We start from the raw sequence: 14,055 nt of genomic DNA, 5'->3' as shown, positions 1-14,055 counted from the left end.
TTCTTTCCTCCTTTCCCAGCCCCTGCACTTGCTTAAAAACCTGTTCCATCTCCAGCTTTTTCAAGTTGTGAGGAAGGGTCATCGACCTGAAACTTTAACTCTGTTTCTCTCTCCAGAGATACTGCCTGACCTGCTGAGTATTTCCAGCATTTTCTGTTTTCATTCCAGAAGCAGACATACTGGTGTGATGTAGGCTAAGGTAATTCTCCCACCCGCTTTCCCAGGAGCATATTCATATCAGATCAGTCGGCCTAATTATTTATTGAATCAAATGTTTTTCACTGGACACTTAAATCCATTTTATTTTTCTCTCGATCAACACCCACAAAAAAAATTAACATAAGGAGTCCCGGAGGTGGTGGTGGCGATGTGTGTTTCTGGGTGATGAACAAGTCCACTGGTCAACTCAAGAGAGGAAACGAGGGCAAGTCCTGCTGGACTGAATCGACCCGCGAGTGCCGGAACTTTCCTTTCCCGCTTACCGCGTTGGGGGGGACGCACATCATGTTGCATCTGGAACAAAACAAAGGGGCGGACTTCCGGGCAGCCTAGCAACGGCACGGTTGCCGGTCTCCATGGCAACTGGCCCCGCTGCAACAGCTCAAACGCAGCCAAGCGGTTGCCCCGCAGGGCCCAGTGCGAGGCGCCTGGAGCAGGTGGAGGAGTCCGGGTTGGTGCCACTGCTGCTGCCGTCGCCGCGCCCCAGGACTGAGAACGAAGATGTGGTGAGGCTACATATTAATGTATGGAGAAAAAAAGTATATTAATGTATAGAAAATAGTATAGTAATGTATGGAAAATGATTTATTAGTGTGCCCTAAATAATTTTATATATATTAATGCGAGCAAAATAGTTATGTCCAGAAAAATATTGAATGTCTTGTATCTGAAATAAATATTAGTCTGTGTAGAATAAATGCATGAATACAGTGGAATCTGCATATATAACAACTTGTATTTATATAGTGCTTTTAGCATAGTAAAACGTTCCAAGGAGCTTCACAGGAGTGATATAAGACAAAAATTTGACACCGAGCCACATAAGGAGAAATTAGGACAGATGACCAAAAGCTTGGTCAAAAAGGTAGGTTTTAAGGAGCGTCTTGAAGGAGGAAAGAGAGGTGGAGAGGTTTAGGGAGGCAATTCCAGAGCTTAGAGCCTTGGCAGCTGAGGGCATGGCCACCAGTGGTGGAGCGATTATAATCAAGGATGCTCAATAGGGCAGAATTAGAGAAGTGCAGATATCTCGGGGGGGGTTGTGGGGCTGAAGGAGATTACAGAGATAGGGAAGAGCGAGGCCATGGAGGGATTTGAAAACAAGGACGAGAATTTTGAAATCGAGGCGTTGCTTAACCGAGAGCCAATGTAGGTCAGCGAGCACAGGGGTGATAGGTGAACGGGGCTTGGTGTGAGTTAGGACATGGGCAGCAGAGTTTTGCATGACCTCAAGTTTACGTAGGGTAGAACGTAGAAGGCCAGCCAGGAGTGTGTTGGAATAGTCAATTCAAGAGGTAACATAGGCGTGGTTGAGGGTTTCAGCAGCGTATGAGCTGAGGCAGGGTCGGAGACGGGCAATGTTACGGAGGTGGAAATAGGTGGTCTTAGTTATGCAGCAGATATATGGTCGGAAGCTCATTTCAGGGTGAAATATGACTCCAAGGTTGCGAACAGTGTGGTTCAGCCTCAAACAGATGTTAGGGAGAGAGATGGAGTCAGTGGCTAGGGAACGGAGTTTGTGGCAGGGACTGTAACATTTGCATATTGAATTATCATTGGCCCGCAGGCATCTGTAAGGAACACCTATTATTCACGTGATCACATGCTGAGTTGTCATTGGCCTGCAGGCATCTGTAAGGACTGCTATTGTTTAGAAGACCCAGGCTGGGGTCCTAACTCCATCTTGTCCCCACTGTGCTGTATGAGTAAGTTCACAGACTTGATGCTTCATAAAAGAGTTTAAACTGTAATACTCCGTTGTCCTGCAATTTATTATTTTTGTACAAAGTGTGCAAAACAAGACATGGTGTCAGAACAGGGATTTGAAATGGACATCGTTGGAGCTCCCTTACCTCGAATGAATTGGAAATCTTTGAACTTACATAGAGAATGGCGCAAGTTCAAGCAACACGTGCAGTTGATATTCTCGGGTCCGTTGAAAAGCAAAGGGAAGGAAGAAAGATGCAGCTACCTATTCCTGTGGATTGGAGAAAAAGGGAGAGACATTTTTAACACATGGTCTCTCACCGCGGATGAAGCAAAGGTACTGAAAAGTTATTTTGACCGTTTTGAATCATATGTGATGCCCAAGACAAATACGATATTCGCTAGGTACAAGTTTCAGGAGAAAGTACAAGGAGCTATTGAGTCATTTGAACAGTTCGTGACTGAGTTAAAACTGCTGGTAAAAGACTGTGAATATGCAGAAGATAAAGATGAGATGGTCAGAGACCGCATCGTGTTTGGAATACATTCAGCTAAAGTAAGAGAGAAACTTTTGAATGTTGGGTCCGAGCTAACGCTGGACAAAGCTATGGACATAGCTAGATCGCACGAGATAGCCCAACCACAGTTGAAAACCATAACCGGCGCCACGAGCAGCTCGTGTGAACAGACAGTGCACGCAGTTAATAGACACACACCAAAGAACACCGCGCAGAGAGCGTGTTTCAGAACAGAAAGAACAGAGAGAGTTCTAAAAATGAGCGACACAGACATAAAATGCTTCAAAAACTGTGGATATTGTGGAAATAAGATGCATGGAGAAAAGGAGCATTGCCCTGCCAAAGGAAGGCAATGTGCTAAATGTGGTAAACGGAACCACTTTGCTAAAGTTTGCAGGACTGTTTTCGGAAAGCAGTACACACAGTGAGTGACAGCCAAATGCCAGATAGAGAGCCAAATGCAGAGGAACTGTTTATTGATTCTGTGTTACAGAAAAAACAGATTTCAGAGACTGAGCAAGCCTTTGCCGATATTGAGATAGGAAAACAGGGCACAGAGCTTAAGTTTAAACTAGACACTGGATCTCAGGTTAATGTAATTCCTCTGAGTGAGTATCACAGCTTGAAGGATGAGTGTGAGCTACAGCCCACCTCACGCAGACTGACCGGCTATGGGGGTGAGCAGCTCATTGTAAAAAGCACATGCATGATGAAATGCAAGTACAAAGAAAGCGACATGATGTTGAACTTTTACATTGTTGACACTCGAGCACCTCCAGTGCTAGGTCTAAAGGCATGTTTAGACATGGACCTCGTCAAGCTAGTGCTATCATTGACAGCACCAGTTGAGAAGCAGACAGTCATGGAGGAGTTTGCTGACGTTTTCAAAGGAATCGGACTATTCCCAGGTGAATGCACTATTCACCTTGACCCAGCAGCAACCCCTGTGGTTTGCCGACCGAGAAGGATACCCCTTGCTCTACGTAGTCACCTGAAGGAGGAGCTGCAGAGCATGGAGAATACAGAAATCATCGTCCGGGAAACAGAACCGACAGAGTGGGTCAACGCGTTAGTAGTGGTTGAGAAACCACGTACAGGCAAGCTCAGAGTCTGCCTCGACCCCAGAGATTTGAACAAGGCTATCAAACGCCCTCACTACCCTCTACCAACGCTAGATGACATCACACCCAAGCTAGTGGGAGCACGTTACTTCAGTGTAATGGACGCACGATCAGGATACTGGACTATCAAGCTCACGGAAGAGTCATCTAAGCTAACAACGTTCAACACACCATTTGGACGCTACCGATTTCTGCGTTTACCATTTGGTCTTATCTCAGCTCAGGATAAATTCCAGCTGAAGATCGACGAAACCTATGAAGGCCTCGACGGAGTAGTCGCAATCGTAGATGACATCCTCATCTGTGGCAGGAATAGAGAGGAACATGACAGGAACCTCCATGCGATGCTACAAAGATCACGGGAGAAAGGTATCCGGCTCAACCCCGAGAAAAGCATAATCGGATCCACCGAGATCAGTTATTTCGCGCATCGCCTCTCAACTGATGGCATTAAGCCGGATCCAGAGAAAATCTCCGCCATCAAGAAGATGGAGCCGCCGAAGAACCGCGCAGAGCTAGAGACAGTACTAGGCATGGTTAACTACTTAGCCAAGCTTGCCCCGAGCCTCTCCGAAATCAACGCACCCATGCGTCAGTTGCTTAAACAATCCAATGAGTTCCTGTGGGACAAACAACATGACACAGCATTTCAGAAAATGAAAGACCTAATCACCAGAGAACCAGGACCAGTTCTTGCCTACTTCGACCCCAACAAAGAGCTCAGACTACAAGTGGACGCGTCAAAGTACGGACTAGGCGCAGTATTACTACAAGAAGGAAAGCCCATCGGCTACGCTTCCAGATCTCTCATAGACAGTGAAATCAACTATGCTCAAATCGAGAAAGAGCTATATGCAATTCTGTTTGGATGTAAGCATTTCCACCAGTACGTCTATGGCCGACAAGTCATTGTGGAATCCGACCACAAGCCCCTCGAGTCAATCATGAGGAAACCACTAGCCGCAGCCCCACCAAGGCTACAGAGAATGATCCTTCAGCTACAGAAGTACAACTTCACAATCATTCACCGTCTAGGCAAAGACATTCCTGTCGCAGACACGCTCTCCAGAAAGTCTCTTAGCTACCAGGACAGCAGCCTCAGTGAAGGCATGGATGTGGTGTACAACAGCTTACCTGTGAGTGACTCAAAACTGAAGGAGATCCGAGCAGGAACAGAGAAAGATGCACAACTCACACTGCTGAGTAAAGTCATACATGAAGGATGGCCTGAGGAAAGGAGGAAATGCCCTCAGAGCATATCTGAATTCTGGAACCACAGAGACGAACTGTCACAAATCAACGGAATCGTCTTCAAAGGGGAGAAAATCATCATTCCTACCAGTCTCAGAGAAGAGATGTTGACAAAAATTCATGCTGGACATATGGGCATGGAAAAATGCAAACAAAGAGCACGTGACATTATGTTTTGGCCCGGAATGTGCAAACACATTGAGGACATTGTCGGAAAATGTTCCATTTGTCTAGAACGCCGCCCATCAAATGTCAAAGAGCCCATGATACCTCACCGTATCCCAGACAGGCCCTGGCAGGTCGCGGCAATGGATCTGTTCACATGGAACAACGAGGACTACATAGTGACTGTTGATTACTACAGCAGATTTTTTGAACTGGATAAGCTTCACAGCACCACATCTGCAGCTGTGATCCACAAGCTAAAGGCAGCCTTTGCCAGGCATGGCATAGTAGAGACTTTAGTCTCAGACAATGGCCCCCAATACAAATCAAAAGAGTTCGAGTCGTTTGCCAAGGCATGGGATTTCACACATGTCACATCAAGCCCCTATTACCCTCAAAGTAATGGCCTTGCTGAAAAAAATGTCCAGATTGCAAAAACACTCATGGACAAAGCCAAAGCGGACAAAAGAGACCCCTACATCAGTCTCCTTGAGTACCGCAACACTCCGGTTGACAACTTCAAGTCACCAGCACAGCTGTTGATGAGCCGCAGACTTCGCTCAATCCTTCCAAGCACCAACCAGCAGCTGCAGCCAGAGGTCGTCAGCTGCAAGCAAGTGCATGCAAAACGTGTACAGAGACAGCAACACCAAAAGAGATACTATGACAGGTCAGCTAGACTACTGCTGCCATTGCACAATGGAGAATCCGTCAGAATCCAGGAGCAAGACTACTGGAAGCCAGCAGTCGTCATCCAGCCAGCTGACACTGAGCGATCGTATCACGTCCGCACCCCAGAAGGACAGGTGTACCGCCGCAATTGCAGGCACCTCCTGAACACCAAGGAACAACACCGTCATTCCGACGAGAGGATCAGTTCAACAGAGTGTGATGAACAGAGCAATACACAAAACACATCATACTTACCTGAACCTAAACCTGAACCTGATTTGTTGACCGATTCAGGAGCATGCTCAGTTCCATACCACAAGGTCAGGACGAGAGGTCAAGCCTAGAGTTATCCTTGACTTGTGAACTGTCAAAGGGTGCAGGCGGATCGCTGCCCTAAAAAAAAACTGTACATCGTTATTGAAACGTTGAGACGTTTTCAGCGCAAGTTAAATGCTGAGTTTACTTATATGTTTATGCTACCGAGAACATTAGGTAGAAGAAAGGTTTAAAAATAATGCATAACATTTTTCTTTTAAAAGAAAGGGGATGTAATATTTGCATATTGAATTATCATTGGCCTGCAGGCATCTGTAAGGAATATCTATTATATTCACATGTGATCACATGCTGAGTTGTCATTGGCCTGCAGGCATCTGTAAGGACTGCTATTGTTTAGAAGACCCAGGCTGGGGTCCTAACTCCATCTTGTCCCCACTGTGCTGTATGAGTAAGTTCACAGACCTGATGCTTCATAAAAGAGTTTAAACTGTAATACTCCGTTGTCCTGCAATTTATTATTTTTGTACAAAGTGTGCAGAACAAGATAGGGACTGAAGACAATGGCTTCGCTCTTCCCAATATTTCATTGGAGAAAATTTCTGCTCATCCAGTACTGGATGTCAGACAAGCAGCCGACAATTTAGAGACCGTGGAGAGGTCGAGAGAAGTTGATATGTTAATAGATTTGGACAGTAGTGCTAGATTTGGATAGTAGTGCAGATGATCACTGTAACTGGTTGAGGTTTATAACACAGGCCAGGTATCCCCATCCTCCAGTTTTTCATGATCTCGCTGTTGTGCTGTGGGTGTCAAACCATTCACTGTACCTGTTTTAATTGAAAAATTGTTTTAAATATTTTAAATGTTTTTAAACATCTCTGAAGGTTTTTAGAATGAAGTCTGTCCTTTTCGTTTGCCTCTTGATAGCTTCCACAGAATGCATGGCAGAGACTTCAAAGAAAGAATTTATGTAGTACTTTTCATGATCTGAGGACGTCCGAAGGTGCTTTACAGCCAATGAAGTACTTTTTGAAGTGCAGCCACTGTTGTAATGTACTGCAGCTAGTTTTCCCACGGTTAATGGCCAGATAATCTGTTTTCGTAAAGTTGGTTGAGGGATAAACATTGGCCAGGACACGAGAACTCCCCCGCTCTTAAAGTAGTGCTACAGGATCTTTTACGTCCACCTGAGAGGGCAGGCAGGGCCTTGGTTGAACACTTATCTGAAAGAGAGCTCCTCGAACAGTGCAGCACCCCCTCAGTACTGCACTGAAGCGTTAGCCTGGATTATTTGCTCAAGTCTCTGGAGTGAGACTTGAACCCACAAAGTTCTGACTCAGATGCAAAAATGCTAGTACTGAGCCAAGGCTGACACCTTCAAACAGTAAAAGGAACTCCAAACATCTTCAAAAGGCTCCAGAATTCACTGTAATGTTCTGAGGCATCGCCTGTTTCTCTCCTAGTTGGCAAATGTTCATTTTTGGATGTCAGTTTCATTGACTCATCCTCATCATCACTGCTGACTACCAGCTAAATATCAATTATAATTTATTAATGCATATGTAACCAGGTACAACTTGCTGTGGTGTCATTTCAGGGTTTTTTAATGAGCTGTTTCCTCTTGCAACAGTGTGATCACAATCTTCGTAAGTGGATCTCATGTCTTTACGAACCAGAAGCTGCCAGAGAAACTGCGTAACCTTTAGGACTCACACCATCCTTAATGCCTACTTCATTTTATTTCTCTCCAACTCACTGTGGAAGATGGTATTATCAGCACACCGCACGTAAGCTAAGCTCAAGAGTCCAAATTACACGGACTGGATTTATTTAAAATTTGAACACGCAAAGAACAGCACAGTATAATGACAACAGTAAACTGACCTGATCTTTTAAAACTGCCCTTTTCTGAAATAACATGACTGTAAATGAGAGTCTCTTAACCACTGGACTGTGCCACTTTTGGTTCTGTTAAGTTTGCTTTCTCCCTTGCCCTCTGTCTTTCCATCTTTCGGATGAGACATCTGCCTTCCCACGTGGAAAAGATCCCATGGCACTATTTGAAGAAGAGAAGGGGAGTTCTCCCTGGTGACCGTACCAATATTTTTCCCTCAACCAACATCACTAAAAACAGATTATGTGGTCATTATTACAATGCTGTTTGTGGGACCTTGCTGTGTTCAAATTGGCTGCCGCGTTTCCTACATCACAACAGTGACTACACTTCAAAAGTACTTCATTGACTGTAAAGCGCTTTGGGATGTCCTGAGGTCATGAAAGGTGCTATATGAATGCAAATCTTTCTTAAATGATCCAGTAGCCTTTGAACTGTATGGAATGAATTCTAATGGTTTTATGTTTCCTCTGATGATCCCATTTCCAGGTTGAATGACTCGCAAGTGGGTGTTGTTCACATCTCTCAAACAGTATCTTCCTGGCTAAACACATCCATACTGTATGGAAAACAAAAGGAAAATTTCTCCTCTGTAAGTTAGACACACCAGAACTGGGTGGCTATCTTAAACCATTCTTATCCTTAGTTTTACATTTTTAGAGTATAAGATAAACTTATTTATATCTATACACAAATATAGTGTTTACCTTTATACAGGTGACAATGAAATGGAAGTTGTCATACCATAGAAAAATAAATCAATGTTAGTCTTTCTGGAGAGAACCTGAGTAAAATGATTGCTATCTTTTTAAGGTACGCTTCTGAATGGATTACAGTTTTCCTAATTATTTTTTCAAATTTTTAGTTAGCCCAGTACATGTATATAATTTGCCTACACATCCTGGTTAATATTTATTAAAAAGTTTAATTGACTTTTGAATTAAAAATTATTGAACTAAAGTTCTTGGACCATGTTGACATGCTTTGGCAGATTGTTATTTGGACTTTGGGCATGTACTCCTGTGTACTAGGAGATAGTGTTAACCCTTCGCTTCCCCAATGGGCTGTTTTACATATTTTTCGAACCCTCTGAGCTATTATTTAATTTACTTATTAAATCCAATTTATTGATACATTTATAAACTGTTGTTTGGATTTTAACAAGCTCTGAATAACTAAATAGAAATGCGCCACACATATTCCGAAAGTTCTCCTCTCTGAATGCTCAGTGGAAAATTTCTCCCTTTCTCTATCCTCTTGTGAATTTTCCTCTGCATCGCGTTTTTGTACAAACATTAGTACAGCAGGCTCATTATTTACCTGTGGGAAAGAGTGACCATCACTGAGCTGGAAGGATTTAAAAGCAGAAGAAATATGGGAGCAATTCTTGACAGGAAAGATAATTCTTCCAATTTGAAGCAGTATTTTTCAAGTATTCTTCATGGGGGACCATCTGCAAATATTGATACACTCCAGGAAGCCTCTATATGTAAAGAGGAACAATGTGCTGTTAGCTCAATAAATATAGAAAATGTCATGTCTGCTGACAGAGCAACAGAAATCTGCTGACCATGGATATATTCCGAAATCCACTAGTCTCCAAGGGTCCAGGTACACCAGTTTGAAAATCTACAGCTTGGAGCAAATTTGCCTGCCCATAAATACTTCTAGGATAATGTCCACCTCCTCCTGGAGCCACGTGACAATTTGCATTAGAATCATAGAATCATAGAAAAATTACAACACAGAAGAAGGCCATTAGGCCCATCGTGTCCGTGCCGGTCGGAAAAGAGCTACCCAGCCTAATCCCACCTTCCAGCACTAGGTCCGTAGCCCTGTAAGAAGTCACACAACACCAGGTTATAGTCCAACAGTTTTATTTGAAATCACAAGCTTTCGGAGCACTGCTCCTTCGTCAGGTGAAGTGGAGAGATGCATAAAGACACAGCTTATATAGTCAGAGAATAATGCCAGATGATTACAGGTAATCTTTCTAACTGCCATTTATCACACCTCGGCAGAGAGATAATCACAGCGATCAAAGGTGTGAATGGTGTCCAAACAGGTTAGTCAGGAAAACATTACATCAAAGAACAATGAGATGGGGTCACAAGGGGTCAAATGTTGCAGATGCTGGGGTCTGTATGAAAAACAAAAAACAGACAAAAAACCATTTTTTTTTTGTGCTGGAAATCACAGCAGGTCCGGCCGCATCTGTGTAGAGAACAAGCCAACGACGACTCGAGTCTGGGTGACCCTACGTCAGGTGGGGTTACATGTAGCGTGACATGAACCCAAGATCGCGGTTGAGGCCGTCCTCATGAGTGCGGAACTTGGCTATCAGTTTCTGCTCGACGATTTTGCGTTGTCGTGTGTCTCGAAGGCTGCCTTGGAGAATGCTTACCCGAAGATCGGAGGCTGAATGTCCTTGACTGCTGAAGTGTTCCCCGACTGGGAGGGAACACTCCTGCCTGGCGATTGTTGCGCGGTGTCCGTTCATCCGTTGTCGCAGTGTCTGCATGGTCTCGCCGATGTACCATGCTCCGGGGCATCCTTTCTTGCAACGTATGAGGTAGACAACGTTGGCCGAGTCACATGAGTATGTACCATGTACCTGGTGGGTGGTGTCCTCACGTGTGATGATGGTATCTGTGTTGATGATCTGGCATGTCTTGCCGTGGCAGGGTTGTGTGGTGTTGTGGTCGCTGTTCTCCTGAAAGCTGGGTAATTTGCTGCGAACGATGGTCTGTTTGAGATTAGGCGGCTGTTTGAAGGCGAGTAGTGGAGATGTGGGGATGGCCTTAGCGAGGTGTTCGTCGTCATCGATGACATGTTGAAGGCTGCGAAGAACATGGCGTAGTTTCTCCACTCCGGGGAAGTACTGGACGACGAAGGGTACTCTGTTGGTTGTGTCCCGTGTTTGTCTTCTGAAGAGGTCTATGCGATTTTTTGCTGTGGCCCATCGGAACTGTCGATCGACGAGTCGAGCGTCATATTCCGTTCTTACGAGGGCGTCTTTCAGCGTCTGTAGGTATCCATCGCGTTCCTCCTCGTCTGAGCAGATCCTGTGTATTCGCAGGGCTTGTCCATAGGGGATGGCTTCTTTAACGTGATTAGGGTGGAAGCTGGAGAAGTGGAGCATCCTGAGGTTGTCCGTGGGCTTGCGGTAGAGTGAAGTGCTGAGGTGTCCGTCTTTGATGGAGATTCGTGTGTCCAAGAATGAAACCGATTCTGAGGAGTAGTCCATGGTGAGTTTGATGGTGGGATGGAACTTGTTGATGTTATCGTGTAGTCTTTTCAGTGATTCTTCACCGTGGGTCCATAGGAAGAAAATGTCGTCGATGTATCTGGTGTATAGCGTTGGTTGGAGGTCCTGTGCAGCGAAGAAGTCTTGCTCGAACTTGTGCATGAAGATGTTGGCGTATTGGGGTGCGAATTTGGTCCCCATGGCTGTTCCGTGTGTTTGGGTGAAGAACTGGTTGTTGAAGGTGAAGACATTGTGGTCAAGGATGAAGCGGATGAGTTGTAGGATGGCGTCGTTGGTGTTGAGTACTGAGGCTGTCGCAGCGATGCCGTCATCGTGGGGGATACTGGTGTAGAGTGCCGAGGCGTCCATCGTGGCGAGGAGTGTTCCTGGTTCCATTGGTCCGTGGGTGCTGAGTTTCTGTAAGAAGTCTGAAGTGTCGCGACAGAAGCTGGGGTTCCCTGTACGATGGGTTTCAGGATGCCCTCGACGTATCCAGAGAGGTTCTCACACCGGGTTCCGTTGCCTGATACGATAGGACGTCCGGGTGTGTTGGCTTTGTGTATCTTTGGGAGGCAGTAGAAATCTCCCACGCGGGGAGTACGTGGGATCAGAGTGCGTAGGATGCTTTGAAGGTCTGGATCGAAGGTCTTGATCAGTCTGTTGAGTTGGCGGGTGTGTTCTTTGGTCGGATCTGCGGGTAACTGTCTGTAGTGTTCCTGGTTGTCCAGTTGTCAGTATGCTTCTTTGCAATAGTCCGTTCTGTTCTGTATGACGATGGCTCCTCCTTTGTCTGCTGGTTTGATGACGATGTTGCGGTTGGTCTCGCGAGCGTGGATGGCATTGCGTTGTGCTCGGGTGACATTCTGGACTGTCTTGTGAGTGCATCTCCACACCGTAGCCCTGTAGTTTAGGCTCTTCAAGTACACATCTTCAAGCTCTTTATCACACCTCTAAGAAATGTCCCAAAGCACTAAGAATGATAGTATTCACAGCACAGAAGGAGGACATTCGTCCTATTATGCCTGTGCCAGCCCTTTTGAAAGTTACTATTGAATCTACTTCCACCACCCTTTCGAGGCAGTGCATTGCAGATCATAACAACTCACTGCGTATAAAAATTCCCCTCATCTCCCCTCTGGTTCTTTTGCCAATTATCTTAAATGTGTGTCCTCTGGTTACTGACCCATCCACCAGTGGAAACAGTTTCTCCTTATTTACTTTATCAAAATCCCTCATAATTTTGAGCACAGCTAAAAATCTCTCCTTAACATTCTCTGCTCTGAGGAAAATAACCCCAGCTTCTCTAGTCTCTCCACATAACTGAAGGCCCTCATCCCTGGTACCATTCTGGTAAATCTCCTCTGCCCCTTCTCCAAGGCCTTGACATCCTTCCTAAAGTGTGGTGCCCAGAATTGGGCACAATACTCCAGCTGAGGTCTAACCAGTGTTTTATAAAGGTTTAGCATAACTTCCTTGCTTTTGTACTCTATGCCTCTATTAATAAAGCCAAGGATCCCATATGCTTTCTTAACAGCCTTCTCAACTTGTCCTGTCACTTTCAAAGATTCTAAGTATTGATCACTCTCTACATAAAGAAGAATCTCCTGATATCAATCCTAAAGTTACTTTTTACAAGTTTTAACCTGTCTCCTTGTCCTACACCCAGAATTAAATTTAAAGTAATATTCTGGATTTACCTTTTCCATGCCCTTTACTATTCTATATACCTTTAGAAGATCACCTCTTAGACACCTCCTATCCACACAGTAAAGCCTGGATCTCTCTAGTCTTTCCTCATATCTCAGGGATCAGCCTCATGGCTCTTGTCTGCATTGCCTTCCATGCTTGAATGTCTCCCTTGTGTCTTGGCTGAGTACACTACTCAAGATACTCAAGTTTGATCATGACTTCTTCTGACTTCTATTCTACTGTTTTGACTATCTAGTTCAACATACTATTGGGTGTACAAAAAGAAAATACTGCAGATGCTGGAAATCTGAAATAAAAACAGAAAATGCTGGAGATACTCAGCAGGTCAGGCAGCATCTGTGAAGAGAGAAACAGAGTTAACGTTTCCTCAGCCGAGGATTCCCCTCTACTGTAGTTGACCGTGTCCGTTCTATCTCCCGCACTTCTGCCCTCACCCCTGCCCCTCCCTCCCGGAACCACGATAGAGTTCCCCTTGTCCACACCTTTCACCCCACTAGCCTCCACATTCAACGGATCATCCTCCGCCATTTCCGCCACCTCCAGCGTGATCCCACCACCAAACACATCTTCCCCTCACCTCCCCTTTCAGCATTCCGAAGGGACCACTCCCTCCGCAACACCCTGGTCCACTCTATCATCCCCAACACCCCTTCCCCTTCGCCCGGCACTTTCCCATTCAAGCGCAGGAGATGCTAAACACATGCCCTTATACTTCCCCCCTTCCCACTGTCCAGGGCCCCAAACACCCCTTCCAGGTGAAACAGCGATTTACTTGTACTTCTTGCAATTTAGTATACTGTATTCGGTGCTCACGATGTGGTCTCCTCTACATTGGGGAGACCAAATGCAGATTGGGTGACCGCTTTGCGGAACACCTCCGTTCAGTCTATAAGGGGGACCCCAAGCTTCCGGTCGCCTGTCACTTTAATTCTCCGCTCTACTCCCACTCAAACCTCACCGTCCTCAGCTCAACGTAAGCTCGAGGAACAGCACCTCATCTTTCGAGTAGGCACTTTACAGCCTTCTGGGCTCAACATAGAGTTCAACAATTTCAGATCATAACCTCGGCCCCTATCATATATATATTTTTATTTTATCCACACTTTTTGTTTGTGCCTTCTGTTCTTCTCTCCCACATGGCAGCTGTCTTTCATTCTGCCAGCGCAATTCACACTTCATCTAGAGCCATCCTTTGTTTCTTAACCTGTCCCATTACCATCTCCTTTTGCCTTGAATATCTCTTAACCTCTCCTGCCTTCTATCCTATCACAGACC

At 45.3% G+C, this 14,055-nt stretch overlaps 1 protein-coding gene across 2 annotated transcripts in view; it reads left to right on the top strand.

The window, feature by feature from the left end:
* Positions 1-384: 384 nt before the first annotated feature.
* lrp2bp (LRP2 binding protein) overlaps positions 385-14,055 on the top strand; it is a 91,691-nt gene continuing 78,020 nt past the window's right edge. Inside the window, exons 1-2 of one of the 2 annotated variants that reach the window (XM_085981361.1) lie at positions 385-725; positions 8,313-8,415. In XM_085981361.1, the coding sequence (XP_085837487.1) occupies positions 8,387-8,415 (29 nt within the window). In that variant the 5' untranslated portion in view covers positions 385-725; positions 8,313-8,386. Of the gene's footprint in view, positions 744-8,312; positions 8,416-14,055 lie in introns of both variants that reach the window. The other variant, XM_085981370.1, reaches the window with a different exon arrangement.

This window comes from Somniosus microcephalus, chromosome 1 (assembly GCF_052327205.1).
Source record: "Somniosus microcephalus isolate GS21.2 chromosome 1, FLI_Smic_1.0, whole genome shotgun sequence".
Classification (NCBI taxonomy): Eukaryota; Metazoa; Chordata; class Chondrichthyes; order Squaliformes; family Somniosidae; genus Somniosus; species Somniosus microcephalus.
This window is presented reverse-complemented; position numbering and strand designations above follow the sequence as displayed.